This window comes from Callithrix jacchus, chromosome X (genome assembly GCF_049354715.1).
Source record: "Callithrix jacchus isolate 240 chromosome X, calJac240_pri, whole genome shotgun sequence".
Taxonomy (NCBI): Eukaryota; Metazoa; Chordata; class Mammalia; order Primates; family Cebidae; genus Callithrix; species Callithrix jacchus.
This window is the reverse complement of record NC_133524.1, coordinates 15,563,875-15,582,675: the sequence shown is the minus strand read 5'-3', so window position 1 is coordinate 15,582,675 and position 18,801 is coordinate 15,563,875. Positions and strand designations below refer to the sequence as shown.

Genomic DNA, 18,801 nt, shown 5'->3' with positions numbered 1-18,801 from the left:
TGGAATGCAGTGGTGTGATCTCGGCTCACTTCAACTTCTGCCTCCCAGGTTCAAGCAGTTCTCTGCCACAGCCTCGTGAGTAGCTGGGACTACAGGTGTGCGTCACCATGCCCAGCTAATTTTTGTATTTTTAGTAGAGACGGCTTTCACCATGTTGGCCAGGATGGTCTCGATCTCTTGACCTTGTGATCTGCCTGCTTCGGCCTCCCAAAGTGCTGGATTACAGGCATGAGACACCCCACCCAGCCTAAGTCACATATTTTCAAAGATTTGTCAAATATGTCAGGGTACTTAAAATGTCTTTATATGCAATGACTATATTTAAAGCTTGTTGTGCTTTACATTACCATTTAGTGTTGAATTGTGGTCATCTGTTTTGTTAAGGGGCCAGTGTCGACCATGGTCAATGGCTGGACACCCCACTCCATGCCGCAGCGAGGCAGTCCAATGTGGAGGTCATCCACCTGCTAACTGACTATGGAGCTAACCTGAAGCGTAGAAATGCTCAGGGCAAAAGTGCACTTGATCTGGCGTCTCCAAGAAGCAGTGTGGAGCAGGCGCTCTTGCTCCGTGAAGGTAACCAAAGGCTGGGTATCTATTCCTCTTCCATAAGCACAGTTTCTCTCCTTCCTGTCTCATCTGTAGCATTTTTTCCTTTTTCTTTTCTCTTTTTAATTGAAGGTGGCATTGTGGGAGGTGACAAGCTCTGTCATCACTGACCTGTCTTCTAGGATTTTGTATGCTGTGTATATTCACTTACAACCAAAGGGCATTTACATATAACCAGAGTGAGGCTTTGTATTTTCCACAGCAAGAAAATAGCCAGAAACCTTGTTTTTACCCTGAAAATCTTGAATTTCCATGTATATCCTGGCATAAGCATATGATTGAGCAAACCAAAACTCTGCTTTGTAATATTAGGAGACAGTCTGATGGCGAATTCAAAAGACTTGAGTCAGAGTCAGTAGGGGAGGACACAGAGTATTTCAGAAACCCTACTAAAGGGCGAGGTTGCTTTCCTGTTCTCCAGATCCAGGAGTAGGTGGGTCTGCTGTCTTCATTGCATCACTCCCGTTTCCACCATGGGCATTAACAATTATTAATAACAATTATTATTAATAATTGGCATTAACAATTATTAATAATAACAATTATTATTATTATTATTTTTGAGACAGAGTCTCGCTCTGTCACCCAGGCTGGAGTGCAGTGGCATGATCTCGGCTCACTGCAACCTCTGCCTCCTGGGTTAAAGCAATTCTCCTGCCTCAACCTCCTCAGTAGCTGGGATTACAGGCACACGCTACCACACCTGGCTAATTTTTCTTTTTTTCTTTTTTTTTTGAGATGGAGTCTTGCTCTTTCACCCAGGCTGGAGTGCAGTGGCGCAATCTCGGCTCACTGCAACCTCTGCCTCTCACGTTCAAGCGATTCTCCTGCCTCAGCCTCCTTAATAGCTGGGATTACAGGCGTGCAGAAACCACCCAGATAATTTTTGTATTTTTAGTAGAGACTGGGTTTCACCATGTTGGTCATGCTGGTCTCAAACTCCTGACCTTGTGATCCACCTGCCTCGGCCTCCCAAAGTGTTGGGATTACAGGAGTGAGCCACTGCTCCCAGCCATTTTTTTGTATTTTTAGTAGAGTCAGGGTTTCATCCTGTTGACCAGGCAGGTCTTGAACTCCTGACCTCAGGTGATCCACTCACCTTGGCCTCCCAAAGTGCAGGGATTACAGGCATGAGCCACTGCACCTGGCCTAAATTATTTTCAGTAGTCTAGATCATTAATTATTGTTCTTTTATTTGAATCTTCACCAGAAGATCTTCCTTAAGAAGATCTTCCTGCTAAGGAAATTATGATCTTCCTTAGCAGATCCCAGCTTGGAAATATCAGGTACTTTCCAACTGTTAGCAGAGACTGTAGTTTATAGAATTTTCACATTTCCTATTTTCTTCCACCAAAAATGTTTCTAGGTCTAGGATTTGTAGACTTGGAAATCCTGGACAGGGGCAAGCTCCTCTGTCCTTTGTCTTCATAAATATAGCCACTTGTTCTAGAAAGATTAATACCAACTACATCAGAGTTCAATCTGGTGTCAGTGTCTCTAGGCACTGGACAATTTGTCTGCATTAACATTTTGCAGAGGAGGTTAAGTAGGACAATAGGTTGAGAAGTTTTCTATTCTTGCTCCCCAAGATTTTAACTAAGATTGATTGTTTGGTCCTCCAGGTAACTTTCTATATCACGGATTCTCCTTAGCAATGTAAAGCCAAATGTTACCTGGCTGTTGGCATATGCAGTCCACCAGTTTTCATGGGAAGTGAGATGCTGTTACAGTGGATCTTTTTGAAAAGGAAAACTTTGTATAGGCCAGTAATTAGGTTTTCTTGAAGAGATCTTTACTGATTCAGTCAGGTTAGTAAATAATGACTGTGTGACTAGTATTGCAGCCAAAAGCTCATTCATCCTATTCAACCATATTCTGGACTCTCATCAGCTGATTTTTCCTTAAGGATTCAAAGCCATTCAAAGTCATAGGCATGATGATTCCAATGAGACTCTATGAGATTACATGAGACTGAGTTTCAGGGAACAATAGGGTCTGAGTTGAGTCCTTCCTACAGATCTTTATTGAGCTGGAATCCTTGCAAGAATAGAGGGCCTCTTCAGATTTAAGTTGAGACCCAGCCAGCACCACTTCATGGGCAGCTAGAACTGGTAGGTCCAGGAGTACTTTGAAGGCTGAATATCTGGCCCCTGGCACTTCTCCTAATACTGCCTCTGTGACCACACAGATGGAACTTCCTGCTGATAACCTTTCCATATTGTCCCTCTGTTCTGCAGCTCTGTCTTGGAGTCTTGTGTGTTCAGTCCTTCCATTTGCATTTTCTCCTTGGCCAGTGTATTACTTTCATTGGCACATTCAATATATGAATGAGATACATTCCCTTTAGACACCACACTTCATTGCCTAACTTGCCTCGGTTAGCCTCATGCTTCGACATTGGTAATCCAATTACCATTGGAAGGTCAACTTAAAGAAATACATCTCCTTCAGAGGGGCAAAGCGGGATCCATACCTCATTCTATAGTTTCTATACAGATCCAGCTTCTCTTCTGCTTTTAGAAAGCTTCAGCCTCTTCCAGTTCTCTGACTTCCCCCTTCCACCCCACTTCCCACCACTATGAAGGTAACACCATTTTTATTTCTCTCTTAGGCCCTCCTGCTCTTTCCCAGCTCTGTCGCCTGTGTGTCCGGAAGTGTCTCGGTCGAGCATGTCATCAAGCCATCCACAAGCTATGTCTGCCGGAGCCACTTGAACGATTCCTCCTATACCAATAGTCCTAAGTGTCCCCGGGAAGATACTTAGAACTACAGATAGTTGTCTGCTGTACCTACAGTACCTAGTGTAGATGCTCAGCAGCTAGACTCTCACTATCTTCAAATGAGCTCAGTTGAAGTAAATCCCCCATGAGCTAGAACACGTGATGAGTGGAAACTCCTGGTTAGTTTAATGTTCTCATTAACCAAGGGGCAACCATTAGAAACCATTTAGCTTTTAGTTCTTGTTGTTAAAAAACTTTAAAAAATGTGAAGTAGAGTGAAAATAATAGGCAATTTTTTGATGATTCAGGATCTTGTACCTAAAAGTCAACATTCTGAATATTGTATAGATACATGTAAATTCAGGTGGATAAGATTATAACAAATGTTAGGTATTCCAAGATATATTCTTGATTTAGTTCCTCCCTTCGGCCCTTCCCCATTTTTTTTCTTTCTTTCCTTAATAAATCTCTGCTATAATTTTGATTTTTGTCTGTATATATACACACACACACACATATTTAATGTTTTCAAAGTCCCTAATATATATACATGTTTTCAAAGTCCTTAGTATATGTATAAGCCTATATGCATGTTTTCAAAGTAATTTATATATAAAGTTATATATATATACTCATATAAACTTTATATATATATATATATATATATAAAGTTAAGTATTTCAAAAACATAGTTAACTGAGGCTTCCAGTTACTGAGGTCCTGGTTGTTAAGAGAGACTTTGGAAGAATTCAGTGTACCTAGAGGTTGGGGCCTATTGCTTATTGCTTCTGATATCAAATACTGTTATTTGAAGTAAGCAGTTCTAGGATTGAGCAACACTGGGTGTTCCCAGCAACCTGAACCCACAGTCATTGTCTAAGGCATGTTGCAACCCAAGCACTTGATTATTTTCAAAGTTAAGATCCTCATGGTTGGGGCCGGGCGCAGTGGCTCACACCTGTAATTCCAGCACTTTGGGAGGCCGAGGCAGGTGGATCACAAGGTCAAGAGATCGAGACCATCCTGGTCAACATGGTGAAACCCCGTCCCTACTAAAAACACAAAAAAATTAGCTGGGCATGGTGGCGCGTGCCTGTAATCCCAGCTACTCAGGAGGCTGAGGTAGGAGAATTGCCTGAACCCAGGAGGCGGAGGTTGCAGTGAGCCGAGATCGTGCCATTGCACTCCAGCCTGGGTAACAAGAGCGAAACTCTGTCTTAAAAAAAAAAAAAAAAAAAAGATCCTCATGGTTTTTGAAATAATTAGATATTGATGCCAGCCAAAGTGGGCTCAATGCTGGGTGGACAGGCGCCCCAAATAAGCACAAAGGTATATAAAAAGAGGCTTCTCCTTTTCTGTCTTCTGCTTCTCCTTCATCTCATCTCTCTCTCCTTCTGCCATCCCTCCTCTTTCTCTCTTCTTTCTCCTTTTTGTGAATTTAGAACATGGGAAATGAATAGAGTTTTAATTATTTTAAGTATTACTGTCATGGTTCAGTATTCGGTTCCAAAATGAAAATTCCCTCTCAGATCATCCTAAGACTCATTACACACATGTATTTTTTTCCCCATTTTTTCTAGACCTCTGGCTCTCAACTAGAGACAGTTTTGCCCCACTCCACTGAGTCGTTTGTCAATGTCTGCAGACATGTTTATTTGCAACAACTAGGGGAAAGTTGCTACTACCATCTGGAAGGTGGAGACCAGGGATGGAGGTAATCACCCTAAAGTGCACAGGACAGCCCGCAACAAAGAATGATCAGGTCCAAAACGTCCATAGTGCCGAGAGTCAGAAACCCTGCTCTAAACCTATACTATTCAATACAGTAGCTACTAGCCACATTTGGCTAATGAGCACAGGACTTGTGGCTAGGCTGAATTAAGATATGTTGTAAGTTGGGCCAGGTGCGGTGGTTCACGCCTGTAATCGCAGCACTTTGGGAGGCCGAGGCGGGTGGATCACGAGGTCAAGAGATCAAGACTATCCTGGTCAACATGGTGAAACTAAAAATACAAAAAATTAGCTGGGCATGGTGGCGCGTGCCTGTAGTCCCAGCTACTCAGGAGGCTGAGGGAGGAGAATTGCCTGAACCCAGGAGGCAAAGGTTGCGGTGAGCCAAGATCGCGCCATTGCACTCCAGCCTGGGTAACGAGCGAAACTCCGTACAAAGAAAAAGATATGTTGTAGGTGTAAAATGCATATTACACTTTAATGATTCGGTAAAAAAGGAATATTGAATATTTATAACTTTTTTCTTTTACTGTTTTTTTTTTTTTTTGAGATGGAGTTTTGCTTTTGTCACCCAGGCTGGAGTGCAATGGCACGATCTCGGCTCAGTGCACCCTCTGCCTCCCGGGTTCAAGTGATTCTCCTGCCTCAGCCTCTGGAGTAGCTGGAATTTCAGGCATCTGCCGCCATGCCCAGCTAATTTTTTTTTTTTTGAGACAGTTTCGCTCCTTTTGCCCAGGCTGGAGTGCAATGGCATGATCTCGGCTCACCACAACCTCCGCCTCCTGGGTTGAAGCGATTCTCCTATCTCAGCCTCCCATGTAGCTGGGATCACAGGTGCGTGCCACCAGGCCCAGCTAATTTTGTATTTTTAGTAGAGATGGGGTTTCACCATGTTGGTCAGGCTGGTCTTGAACTCCTGACCTTAGGTGATCTGCCCACCTTGGCCTCCCAAAGTGCTGGGATTACAAGTGTGAGCCACCGTGTCTAGCCCTGTATATTTTTTTCTTAGTAGAGACAGGATTTAACCATGTTGGCCAGGCTGGTCTTGAACTCTTGAACTCAACTGATCTGCCAGCCTCTTCTTTTTATTTTTTTTTGTTTTGAAATATTAATAACTTTTGATGTTGTGTTTTTAATTTTTACTTCCATACTGTTTTCCATAATAGTTGTACTAATTTACATTCCCACCAATGGTGTATAAGAATTCCCTTTTCTCTACATCTGTACCAGCACTTGTTATATTCCATTTTTTGGATAGTAGCCATTCTAACGGGTGAGATGATACCTCACTGTGGCTTTGATTTGCCTTTTCCTGATGATTAGTGATGTTGGGCATTCTTTCATATACCTGTTGGCTATTTGTATGTCTTTTTTTGAGAAATGTCTATTCAGATCCTTTGCCCATTTAAAAATCAGATTATTTGTTTTGTTGTTGTCAGGTATGATCCAGCAATCCCATTACTGGATATTTATCAAAAAGAAAGGAAATCAGTGTATGGAAGAGGTACTTGCACCTCCATGTTTATTGTAGCTCTATTCACAATAGCAAGATATGAAATCAACTTAAATGTCTATCAACAGATCAATGGATAAAGAAAATGTGGTATATATGAAAAATGAAATACTATTCAGCCTTAACAAAGAAGGAAATCCTGTCATTTGCAGCAACATGGATGAGCCTGGAGGACATTATGTTAAGTAAGTCAAGCACAGAAAGATAAAAACCATATGTTCTTGCTTACATGTGAAAGCTAAAACAACTGAGCTCATAGAAACAGAGAGTAGAATTATGCTTATTAGAGACTGGGAAGGGTAGTGGGGAGGGTACAAGAGGGATATGTTGGTTAATGGATACAAAATTATAATTGGATAGAAGAAATAATTTCTAGTGTTTCATAGCACTGTAGGGTAAATGTGGTTAACAATAATTTATTATATATTTTTGAAAAGCTGGAAGAGAAGATTTTGAATGTTCATAGCAGCAATGATAAATGTTTGAGGTGATAGATATGCTAATCACCCTGATTTGATCATTTCTAGGTATTAAAATATCACTCTTTACCCCATAAATATATATGGTTATTACATACCAAATAAAATTAAAAGAAAAAAACTTCTGATGTTGGTCACACACTGAAATGATAATCTTTTGAATATATTAGATTAAATAAAATATATTATTAAAATTAATTTCACTGGCTTTCTTTTTACTTTTTTAGTGTGACTATAATCACATTTTAAATTACATGTGTGGCTCACATTACATTTCTATTAATAGTACTCTAGATCATTTTCTGATTTTTAGAATTTTGGAATATCTAATAATCTTAGTTAATTGGGAGGAAAAGTTTACATTTTAATCTTACATGATATTTCTAAAATCTTGTTTTTTAAAAAAAAGTTTAAAAAATTAAATAATGCTATAAAAATACTATAAGAAAATGTACATGAAAGGGAAAGCATTTTTGAAATATAATATCAAAGGCAGAAAGCTTAAAGGAAAATACCGATAAATTGGAATATATTTAAAATTATGTTGCAAAAAATGCCACATATAAAATGAAAAGGCAAACCAAAATAGAGGAAAACTGTATGTGACATTTATAGCAGATTAAAAGTTAATATTTGAGGACACAGGAAACTGTCACATCCCATCCTTAGCTTTCTCCTTTTCCCAGTGGAGAATTTCAGTGAACAAGTATATAAATATTACCCAAACCTTCAGTAAAGTCTAACACGTATATGATACCTTGTGCATTATTTAGAAGATATTAAGGAAAAAACCTAGATTATTTATCTGGCCCTACTTGCTGAATATATGTATTGCATGACATGCTGGCAAAACAATATATAAACTTACCTGTTTCAGGTGGGATCAAATTCTCTTTCTATGAGAGATGTGACAAGAAAAACTCCTGAAGATCGTTCGCAAACCTTAGGAAAGGCAATTTTCACAAATCTTGAGGAAGGCACAGCATAGTACAACAGCTGTGAAAGGAGGTACGATTCAATGTGCCCCAAATATTAAAGGGCAGAATGACCTCAGCTTGTTTCTACATTTCAACATGTGAAGAGTTCATTTACAAATCAATAAGAATAATATAGGTTCATGAATAGAAATATTAGCAAACCGAATGACTAGGAAACTTATCAAATAACACAAATAGTTATAAAAATGTCAAAGATGGCCAGGTGTGGTGGCACATGCCTGTAATCCCAGCACTTTGGGAGGCTGATGAGGTGGATCACCTGAGGTCAGGAGTTTGTGACCAGCCTGACTAATATGGTTAAACCCTGTCTCTACTAAATACAAAAAAATTAGCCAGGCGTGGTGGCACATGCCTGTAATCTAAGCTACTTGGGAGGCTGAGACAGGAGAATTGCTTGTACCTGGGAGGTGGAAGTTGCAGTGAGCCAAGATTGCATCATTGCACTCCAGCCTGAGCAACAAGAGCGAAACTGTCTCAAAAAAAAAAAAAAAAGTTAAAGATGGAAAATTGATTGAAAGAAAGGATAGATTTGAAACAGGATGAGGCATCATTAGCCATGGAAAGATCAAAGAGGAAAGAGCAGAGAGTCTTCCTATCATAGAATGCTTAGGAATTGGAGGTTTTCCTTCAAAGTGTTCTGGTGAGTACATTTTTTCTCTTTTTTTTTCGTCAACTGGGATCTTGCTGAATGTCTGAGTTCTGTGTTAAGCCCTGAAAGGCTCTAGAACATTCAACCAGTCTGTGACCCCAGGGAGGTGTTCCATTGCCCACTGCAACTGCAGACCACGGATGCCACAAATCATTTGTATGGACCTCTTAACACTGGTAGGCTTGAGAGAGAAGGTGACAGTCAAATCCTGAACAACCATTCACCAGAATCCATCTGATAGTCCAGGTCCCTGAACCCTAGAGTGGTGCTGATGTCTTATAATTTGTGAATGAAAGTATCAGACATGAGATAATCTTTTTTTCTTTTTTTTGAGGAGTCTTGCTCTGTCCCCCAGGCTGGAGTGCAGTGGTGTGATATTGGCTCACAGCAACCTCCACCTCCTGGGTTCAAGTGCTTCTCCTGCTTCAGCCTACCGAGTAGCTGGGACTAAAGGCATGTGCCACCATGCCCAGCTAATTTTTGTATTTTTAGTAGACACGGGGTTTCACCATGTTAGCCAGGATGGTCTCAATCTGACCTCGTAATCCACCTGCCTCAGCCTCCCAAAGTGCTGGGATTACAGGCGTGAGCCAGCACGCCTGGCCTAGACATGAGTTAATCTTTAAGTTCCTTTAAAGCTCTACATCCATTAAGCTATATTTAGACCATCAGACTAATCATCTGGTTTTTATGACGTTATTTCGTTACCAACTAGATCCAGGATTTTTCTGCCTGCATTCAGTAAACCAATCACTGTGACATGGGTTTTGCAAGAGAAAAGATTTATTCACAAGGCTGCCAAGCAAGGAAGCAGGATAATAGCTCTCAAATCCACCTTCCCAAAGATAAGGCTTAGCTATATTTATGGGTTAGGGAAGTGGGGTAGTCTAAGGAATGGGGAAAAGTGGGGAAAAAAGGAACAGGTTTATTTTGTGCAAGCATAGCCAGGATTCATGACATTACATAGGACATATAAACCAAAAGTAGTGGCATCAGTATGATCTGAGGGTGGCATTTTTGGTTTTCTGACATCAAAAGGCCATTTCTCAGGCACTTATGGAGGCCTAGTTGAAGAGTCAGTGGCCTTAACTGGTTTGAACTGGACAGGAGCTCGTCCAAGTTCCTGAAGAACAACTGAAGAAACCATTATTGTGGTGAACCATGAATGTTACTTATCAAGTAGCCAGTCAAGGTTAAATTTCAGCACACAGCAGGGTGGTGTTCAGCTACTGCAGCCTTTAGCTTCATGAAAAAAAGAAAAGAAATTAACAAAAAGCAAGCAACCAAAAATAAGTAGGGCAGACCGACCTGATCAAATTAACCCTTCAGTTTCCATTTTGCCTGCTGTTTGGGGTTCCTAGATACTAATACAGATTATTTCACTTTTTATACTATATGGGATGTTTTTTTCCCAAAATGGTATAAATTTTACAATTTCAGTCATATTTGAAGGGCTCTAAGATAGCTTCTCAATTAATTCATTTAACACATTTTTTACTCAGCATCTATAATGTACTAGACACTGGAGAACAGTGTGAAAGACAGACATGGGGCTGGGAGCGGTGGCTCACGCCTGTAGTAATCCCAGCACTTTGGGAAGCTGAGGCGGGCGGATCCCGACCTGAGGTCAGTAGTTCGCGACCAGCTGACCAACATGGAGAAACCCCATCTCTACTAAAAATATAAAAGTAGCCAGGTGTGGTAGCACATGCCTGTAATCCCAGCTACTCGGGAGGCTGAGGCAGGAGAACTGCTTGAACCCGGGACGCGGAGATGCTGTGAGCCAAGATCGCACCATTGCACTCTAGCCTGGGTAATAAGAGCAAAACTTCGTCTCAAAAAAAAAGAAAGAAAGACGGACAGACATAGTGTTTGCTCCCAAAAACCTCATGTGTTAGTGAGGACAACAGGAAATAATACAAATATCATATCAGGAAGTGATAAAAATAAAAATAAAGCAGATTGGTGGTAAGGAGTGATAACGAAGTCTTACTACTTTAGATGAGCTGGTTAGGCAAGGTCCCTGGCAGGGTGACTGAATTTTAGAATAACTAACTACTCACGTATGTATATAATATTTGTTAGTTAACTTTTACTGTTTTTTTTTTTTTTTTTTTTTTTTTTTTTGAGACAGAGTTTCACTCTTGTTACCCAGGCTGGAGTGCAATGGCGCGATCTCAGCTCACCGCAACCTCCGCCTCCTGGGTTCAGGCAATTCTCCTGCCTCAGCCTCCTGAGTAGCTGGGATTACAGGCATGCACCACCGTGCCCAGCTAATTTTTTGTATTTTTAGTAGAGACGGGGTTTCACCATGTTGACCAGGGTGGTCTCGATCTCTTGACCTCGTGATCCACCTGCCTCGGCCTCCCAAAGTGCTGGGATTATAGGCATGAGACACTGCACCCTGCCAACTTTTACTGTTAGGATTTTTTCAGTATTTTCAATACATCATATTTTTTATCCCTTTGCCCGATTTAACATAGATATCCTATTATAAAAGTATTTATGATTCTGGCTTTTCCCACAAGCCATGTTGTAATAATTTTCTGTTTTGAACACTTTGGGACTATCCTTTTAAATGGTTATATCATATTCCTTAAGTATTTCCATATTGTTATATACTTAAATTATTTCTAGTTTCTTGCTATTGTAAATAACATTGATGTGAACTTCATTTTTACATAAATCTTCAAAAATTTTTGAAGTATTTCTTAGATTTCCAGAAGTGTGATTAACATATAAAAACTATTTGGCCTGGTGCAGTGGCTCACTCCTGTAATCCTAGCACTTTGGGAGGCCGAGGCAGGCGGATCATGAGGTTAGGAGTTCCAGACCAGCCTGGCCAACATGGTGAAACCTCCTCTCTACTAAAAATGCAAAATTTAGCCAGGTATGGTGGTGCATGCCTGTAATCCCAGCTACTGGGGAGACTGAGGCAGGAGAATCGTTTGAACCCAGGAGGCGGAAGTTTCAATGAGCCAAGATTGCACCACTGCACTCCAGCCTAGGCAACAGAGCGAGACTCCATCCCGCACCAAAAAAATAAGGAAAAAAGATTTAAAATAATAGTTTAAAATATATACACAATGAATCATTTTAAGGAATAAATATTTTCATAACCAAATACCTAGTATTGCCTATCTATAAGCCATCTATTTCTATGTAAAGATACATCTATTTACCATCGATTTTGCTAGCTATTATTTATATGACTGTATCAGTCCTTCATCTACCTTTACCTATTATTAAAAAAAATAAGCTTGCTATGTCACTTGAGGATTTAAGTCTCAACACTTTCAAAATCCCTTAAAGTATTTAAATGTTTAGGTACATATTCCAACGTCTCTAATTTTTGGTTCACATTGGATTAAGGAACTGTTTCTCCCAAAGTAATTCTCTTCCCTTATATTTCTAATATTGCTTTGTCAAATAAACATGAGATTTGTACCTGAATCTTTTTATCAGTAACAATGCTCATTGCTGAGAAGATTTTATGCACTGAACACAAAAAGAATGGCTGACCCTTCAGAGACATCGCCTGAAGCCGCCATGGGGAGGGATGAATCACTCAGTAACTGCAGCTTGTCAGGGGAGGTGCTCTCTGCACTGCAGGAGTTCATGTTTTTACCCATTTGCATATGGAATATATCATCTCTTTCCCCTAGCAGAGTCTGTAACAGGACAAATACACAGATCTTACATGAAATAGTAGCTTCCTATTTTAACAAATTTAGCTTGTAAACAAATGTACACCAAGTCTTAATTTCCATGTATTAATTTTTCTTCTCCACCATTGTCATATCTTGAAGTTTCCAGCCTTCAAAAAACTTTCAAGAATAAAACAATGAATATCTGTAGGCCCATCGCCTCAATTCACCAATTATTAGCATTTTGCTATATTTGCTTCTCTCTGTATGTGTGTATGCACACACACATACATATGAGTACATGTATGTATAACATATACATGTACATGCGTGTATACACATACATATACATATTCAAATGTATATACATATATAAATGGACATGTGTACACACACCCATATATTTACATATGTAAACTCATATATAATTAATACATACCCTTTTTTTTTTCCGAGATGAAGTCTCACTCTGTTGCTAGGCTGGAGTGCAGTGGTACGATCTTGGCTCACAGCAACTTCCGCCTCCTGGGTTCAAGCAATTCTCCTGCCTCAGCCTCCCGAGTAGCTGGGACTACAGGCAGCTGCCACCATGCCCAGCTAATTTATTTTCTTGGTATTTTTAGTAGAAATGAGCTTTCACCATGTTGGCCAGGATGGTCTCAATCTCTTGACTTTGTGATCCACCTGCCTCAGCCTCCCAAAGGGCTGGGATTATAGGCGTGAGCCATGGCGCCTGGCCAATACATATCCATGTATTAGAAAATGAACTATTTGTAAGTTGTGGGCATCATGATCCTTCACCAGGGTTAGGATCAGGATTAGGTGAATGAGGCAAAAAAATTTAAGAGGGCAACAAAAAGTAATTAATGTGTATATTTTAGTGTACCAACGTTAAGGTGAAAAGCCCATGATAGCCAAAATATCAGATTTTGAACCAAAGACAGGCTGTTGTTGTTTGTTTTATGACCCTGCATTATTATGCAGTGAGAATAGTGTTTCCAATCAGCCCCTGGTTCTGAGATATGTGGCTGCTGAGTTTATAAGGTATGACAATGACATGCAAACAGATTGGGCAATGCAGGCTTTATATATACTTACGTGTTTTGACTTCGCAGCTTACATTAACTTTTTTTTTTTTTTTAAGATGGAGTTTCGCTGTTGTTACTCAGGCTGGAGTGCAATGGCGCGATCTCAGCCCACCGCAACCTCCACCTCCTGGGTTCAAGCAATTCTCCTGCCTCAGCCTCCCGAGTAGCTGGGACTACAGGTGCATGCCACCATGCCCAGCTAATTTTTGTATTTTTAGTAGAGACAGGGTTTCACCATGTTGACCAGGGTGGTCTCGATCTCTTGATCTCATGATCCACCTGCCTCGGCCTCCCAAAGTGCTGGGATTATATGCGTGAACCACCGCGCCCGGCCAACTTTTTCTTTTTTAATTTGAGGTGGAGTCTCGCTCTGTTGCCCAGGCTGGAGTGCAGTAGTGTGATCTTGGCTCACTGCAATCTCTGCCTCCTGGGTTCAAGTGATTCTCTTGTGTCAGCCTCCCAAGTAGCTGGGACTACAGGCTCGTGCCACCACGCCTGGCTAATTTTTTGTATTTTTAGTAGCGACAGGATTTCACCATGTTAGCCAGGATGGTCTCGATTTCCTGAACTTGTGATCCACCCACCTTGGCCTCCGAAAGTGCTGGGGTTACAGGTATGAGCCACAGTGTCCAGCCAGCTTTTTATACCTGGTACAGAATATGCATAAAGGCATACATTTCCCTTTTGGCCTCTTGCTCCCATATGGCTCAGCACTAAGCAGTTCAATGTGCATCTCCTAAGAACACAGAGATTCTCCTATGGAACTGTGGTGTAGTGATAACACACAGGAGGTTTGATACTGATGCACTACAACTATCCATATATAACCAGATTTAAGTTCTCACACTTGTGGCATTAATGGTATCTTTTCTGTCATGTTCCACCATTCAGGCTCTCTTTCAGGATCATGCATCAAATGTAGTTATCAAGTTTCTTTATTCTCCTTTAATCTAGAAAGCTTCCCTTCCCCACTTTTGACTTTCATGCCGTTGGCATTTTTGAAGAGTCCAGCCCCATTGTTATTTGATTATCTCTCAATTTTGATCCACCTGACTGTTTCCTCAAGAATACTGCATAATGCCTGAGTTTTTTCAAAACAATTCTTATTTGAGTCTTATTGTACTACTTGGCCAGTAGGACTGAGTGACTTCTCTCTACAGCAGTAGAAGCAGAGTATTCCAAGTCGTCAGAGCAGATGTATACCTTTTTAGGTGTTAAAGGTTTTGTGCTAGAAAAATTGCCAGCTGAGGCTGGCTGGGCGCGGTGGCTCATGCCTGTAATGCCAGCACTTTGGGAGGCCGAGGCGCGTGGATCACTAGGTCAAGAGATCGAGACCAGCCTGACCAACATGGAGAAACTCCATCTCTACTAAAAATGCAAAAAAATAACTGGGCATGGTAGCGTGCGCCTGTAGTCCCAGCTACTCGGGAAACTGAGGCAGGAGAATTGCTTGAACCCAGGAGGCAGAGGTTGTAGTGAGCCACAGTTGTACCATTGCCCTCCAGCCTGGTGACAGAGTGAGACTCTGTCTCAAAAATAAATATTGCCAACTGAAATAACGAGAAGTTTCAGCTCCTGGACCAACTTTGACTGATTGCAAGTGACTCAAGCCTCCCCCAAAGTCTCAGCATAACTGAGCATCCCAGCCTCAAAATGCATTTTAAAACTTTCTTTTCTTTCTTGCTTTCAGCCTTGAAACATACTTTGATATTCTTTGTTTCTCTTTTCCACTAGGCATGTTGGTGAACAGTGCTTGCTTATCTAATTTACGTGCTTGCTTAGAAATTCCAGGGGTCAATTTTGAAACAAAAAAGGCTCAGGGACCCAGCAGCAGAATCCTCCTGCTTGGGCGAGTTAGGAACAGTCAGCCCACCACTACCGGGCAGAAGTCAGGATGACGCAAACTGGACCTCCGGACCGGCGATTACTCAAGATAGCGATGGGCAAGAGACACACAGAGTTCTTCCCTCCCTTGATATTCTCAGGTTTTCCCACACTTTTTCCTTCATTTTAAACCCCTTCACTCAGCCCAACACGGTCTTTTAAAGGCTGGCCATTCTCCGACTGGTAGCATTTGGATAAAGTTGATTTCCTTTCACTACACCTTTTGCTTCTTGAGTTTTCAGCCTCTTAGCAGTGAGTAGCTGGACTTGAGCCCGCTATGTTGGAGGGGAAAGAGTCTCCTAAACCGTGCCTGAGGTGTGCCTTGGACATCCAAGTGAGGGGTGGGGCAGAGGCACTGGCTACTGAGAACTCTACACCTGGTAAGGAATGATTATGGCCTTATCATCTGCTGCAGGCACGATCATTCTGTTTTCTAACCTAACCTGGGCCAATTTCACTGAACATCCAGACACATACACTGCCACACATGAGGGCTGACTAGAAGTTGGTAAGATTGCCCTTTTCTTGTGGCTTGTGGTAAGCCAACCAATTTCTCCATAATCACAGCTCATATACGTGTGATTCAACTTTATCCTCATACAAATCCACAAATGCATGAACTCCCCTTGCAAAGAACTGTTGTTAAACAGTTTACATACTGACCTCCCATCCTCCTATTTACCAGTGTTGATCAACATCATAAATATCATGAGAAGATTAAAGGCTGATGAATGAATTCCCTCCCAGGTTGTAGGGAAACAACCTGGAAATATTCTTTATTGTCATTTTGGAACTTAATTTTGAATATGGAAAAGCCTCAGCTACTTGGAATTTAATTAAAAGTAAATAAGCTGCACTATAAAGATTTTACTGGGAAGGGAAGGAAATAGCATCCAGTTTCCTCATTGTGCCCTTCTGTTTAACTCGTCATCCAGTCTGTGCTGGGAATCAATTTCTCAGTCTCTGCCAAACAAGTTTATCATTCTTCAAATCTTTCCTGACGCAGTGGTAAAGAATTTGTATGCTTATGGCCTTCTCAGTTAATTCTGCAAATAGAAATAGAGGGAAGTTTAGTGGTGTTTATCTCAATTTTAAATGAGCAGCCTCTTTTTAAAAAGTGCAATTTGGGCCTGGCGCAGTGGCTCATGCCTGTAATCCCAGCACTTTGGAAGGCCAAGGTTGGTGGATCACCTAAGGTCAGAAACTCAAGACCAGCCTGGCCAACATGGTGAAACCGGTCTCTACTAAAAATGCAAAAAATTAGCTGTGCATGGTGGCGGGTGCCTGTAATGCCAGCTACTCAGGAGGCTGAGGCAGGAGAATCCCTTGAACCCGGGAGCTGCAGTGAGCCGAGATCATGCCACTGCACTCTAGCCTGGGTGATAGAGTGAGACTCCATCTCAAAAAAAAAAAGTGCAATTTGTATTGAGAGAATTATAGATTCACGTGCAGTTGTAAGAAATCACACAGTGCTCTCCATCCAGTGCGCTTTGCCTCGTTTCCCTCAATGGTAACTACAGTACAACATTATAACTGGGAAATCAACATTCATACAATCTACTCATTTTGTTCCATTCCCCAGTTTTACTTGTACTCATTGTTTTTCTTCAGTTTTTTTTCTTTTTTTTTTCTTTGAGACAAAGTCTCACTCTTGTCCCCCAGGCTGGAGTACAATGGTGTGATCTAGGCTCACTGCAACCTCTGCCTCCTGGGTTCAACCCATTCTCCTACCTCAGCCTCCTGAGTAGCTGGGATTACAGGCGCCTGCCACCACACCCAGCTAATTTTTGTATTTTTAGTAGAGATGGTGAAATCTTAGTAGAGATGAGGTTTCACCATCTTTACTAAGGTGAGGAAGGGTGAGGTCGGACATTTAGTGAAATTCTTGCAGCTGAAAGGAAAAAAACAGTTCTTTCCAAAGGTACATTATTGCAACATGTAGGCACATTTGACCTTGTGATCTGCCCTCCTCAGCCTCCCAAAGTACTGGGATTACAGGCGTGAGCCACTGCACCCAGCCGTGTCTTCGGTTTTATACAATTTATTACATGTGCATAAGCATACCTTTGACTTAGCAGTTCCATTCTTAGGAATCTCCCCTCTAGAAATATTTGCCTATGTGCACAAAGCCACATGTACAAAAATATGAATTTCAGTCTTTTCATAGTACTAACAGAAATAATGACCTTCTGCTTACATCATTAGGAGCATAATTAAATACTTTTGGCACAATATGGAATGCTATGCAGCAGTGAATAAAGACAGGAGCATAGCCGTAAAAGCTGCTATGGAAAGCTCTCCCGGACCAAATAAGAGTAAAAAGCATAGAATAATAGAATAATATAGGGGCCAGGAGTGGTGGCTCACACTCATAATCCTAGCATTTTGGGACACCAAGGTGGGGGGATTACTTGAGGTCAGGAATTCGAGATTAGCCTGGCCAACATGGTGAAATCCTGTTTCTACTAAAAATACAAAAATTAGCCGGGGGCGGTGGCATGCTCCTGTAATCCCAGCTACTTGGGAGGCTGAGGCAGGAGAATCACTTGACTCCGGGAGGAGGCGGTAACAATGAACTGAGATGTCACCATGGTACTCGAACCCAGGTGACAAAGTGAGACTCTGTCTCAAAAAAAACAAAAATATAATATAGGTACATTTATGTGGAAAATGTAAATTGATAAATGTGCATACATGTCTGTGCATAGAAATGCCTTTAAAAATGTGAATGACACTTCTCAAACTCTTAATAACAGCCACCTAATGTTTCAACTGAGATTCCATAAATCCAAAACAGCTAGGCCTCATCTTTGGGATTAAGACAAATCTGCAGTCACTTCACAGCCAGCCTTTGCTTGAGACTTAACTCAGAGCCTTCCCCCATGGGGATGAAAAATCCTCTTCCACCTGGAAGAGAGCAACGCTGGGAGTCCAGAGGTGGCCCTCAGCCTGAAATAGCACCAAGGGGTGTGAGGCAACTGGGTTCATCTGAAAAGACATGGACACAGAACACCCAAATATTTTGTATAAGCAAAATGCTAACAAAATAAGTTTTAATAATTGACAATGGAAAGATAGCAGGTCTCTTCCACATCCCAGGCCACCTAGCAATCCAGTTTTCCAATTGCAATGGGTCATTATTTATTTAGAAGTTAAAATAAAATGAGTGGAGGAAGGGTGAGGTAGGACATTTAGTGAAATTCTTGCAGTTGAAATGAAAAAAGCGGTTCTTTCCAAAGGTACATTATTGTAACATATAGACACATTTTCCTATAAGAAACTCCCGGTGAAATTGAAAGCACGTGTACAGATGGCCAGGGCGTGCTGTGTATGCCACTGTGCAAGCATTTCAGCAGGGCTGCTGCTGCAAAACCAGCGTTCTCAGCTCTGGGTGCTGGGGCTTGTCGCCATAACAATCTACTATGTAACAAACGGATCTCAGCAGGGTGAACAACACGCAGAAAGTGAGCTGTTTACTTCGTC

At 41.3% G+C, this 18,801-nt stretch overlaps 1 protein-coding gene and 1 long non-coding RNA gene across 7 annotated transcripts in view; both read left to right on the top strand.

Annotated features, from left to right (window-relative positions):
- ASB11 (ankyrin repeat and SOCS box containing 11) overlaps window positions 1–3,811 on the top strand; it is a 31,355-nt gene extending 27,544 nt beyond the window's left edge. For all 6 annotated transcript variants that reach the window (XM_078362798.1, XM_002762642.5, XM_078362797.1 and 3 more), the window contains 2 exons: window positions 385–576; window positions 3,221–3,811. In XM_078362798.1, coding sequence (XP_078218924.1) covers window positions 385–576; window positions 3,221–3,345 — 317 coding nt within the window. In that variant the 3' untranslated portion in view covers window positions 3,346–3,811. The remainder of the gene's footprint in view (window positions 1–384; window positions 577–3,220) is intronic.
- A 1,098-nt stretch (window positions 3,812–4,909) lies between these two features.
- Window positions 4,910–6,677, top strand: LOC144581022 (uncharacterized). Its single transcript, XR_013531511.1, has 2 exons — window positions 4,910–5,043; window positions 6,500–6,677. It is a non-coding gene; the product is annotated as an uncharacterized LOC144581022 (long non-coding RNA).
- The last annotated feature ends 12,124 nt before the right edge of the window (window positions 6,678–18,801 follow it).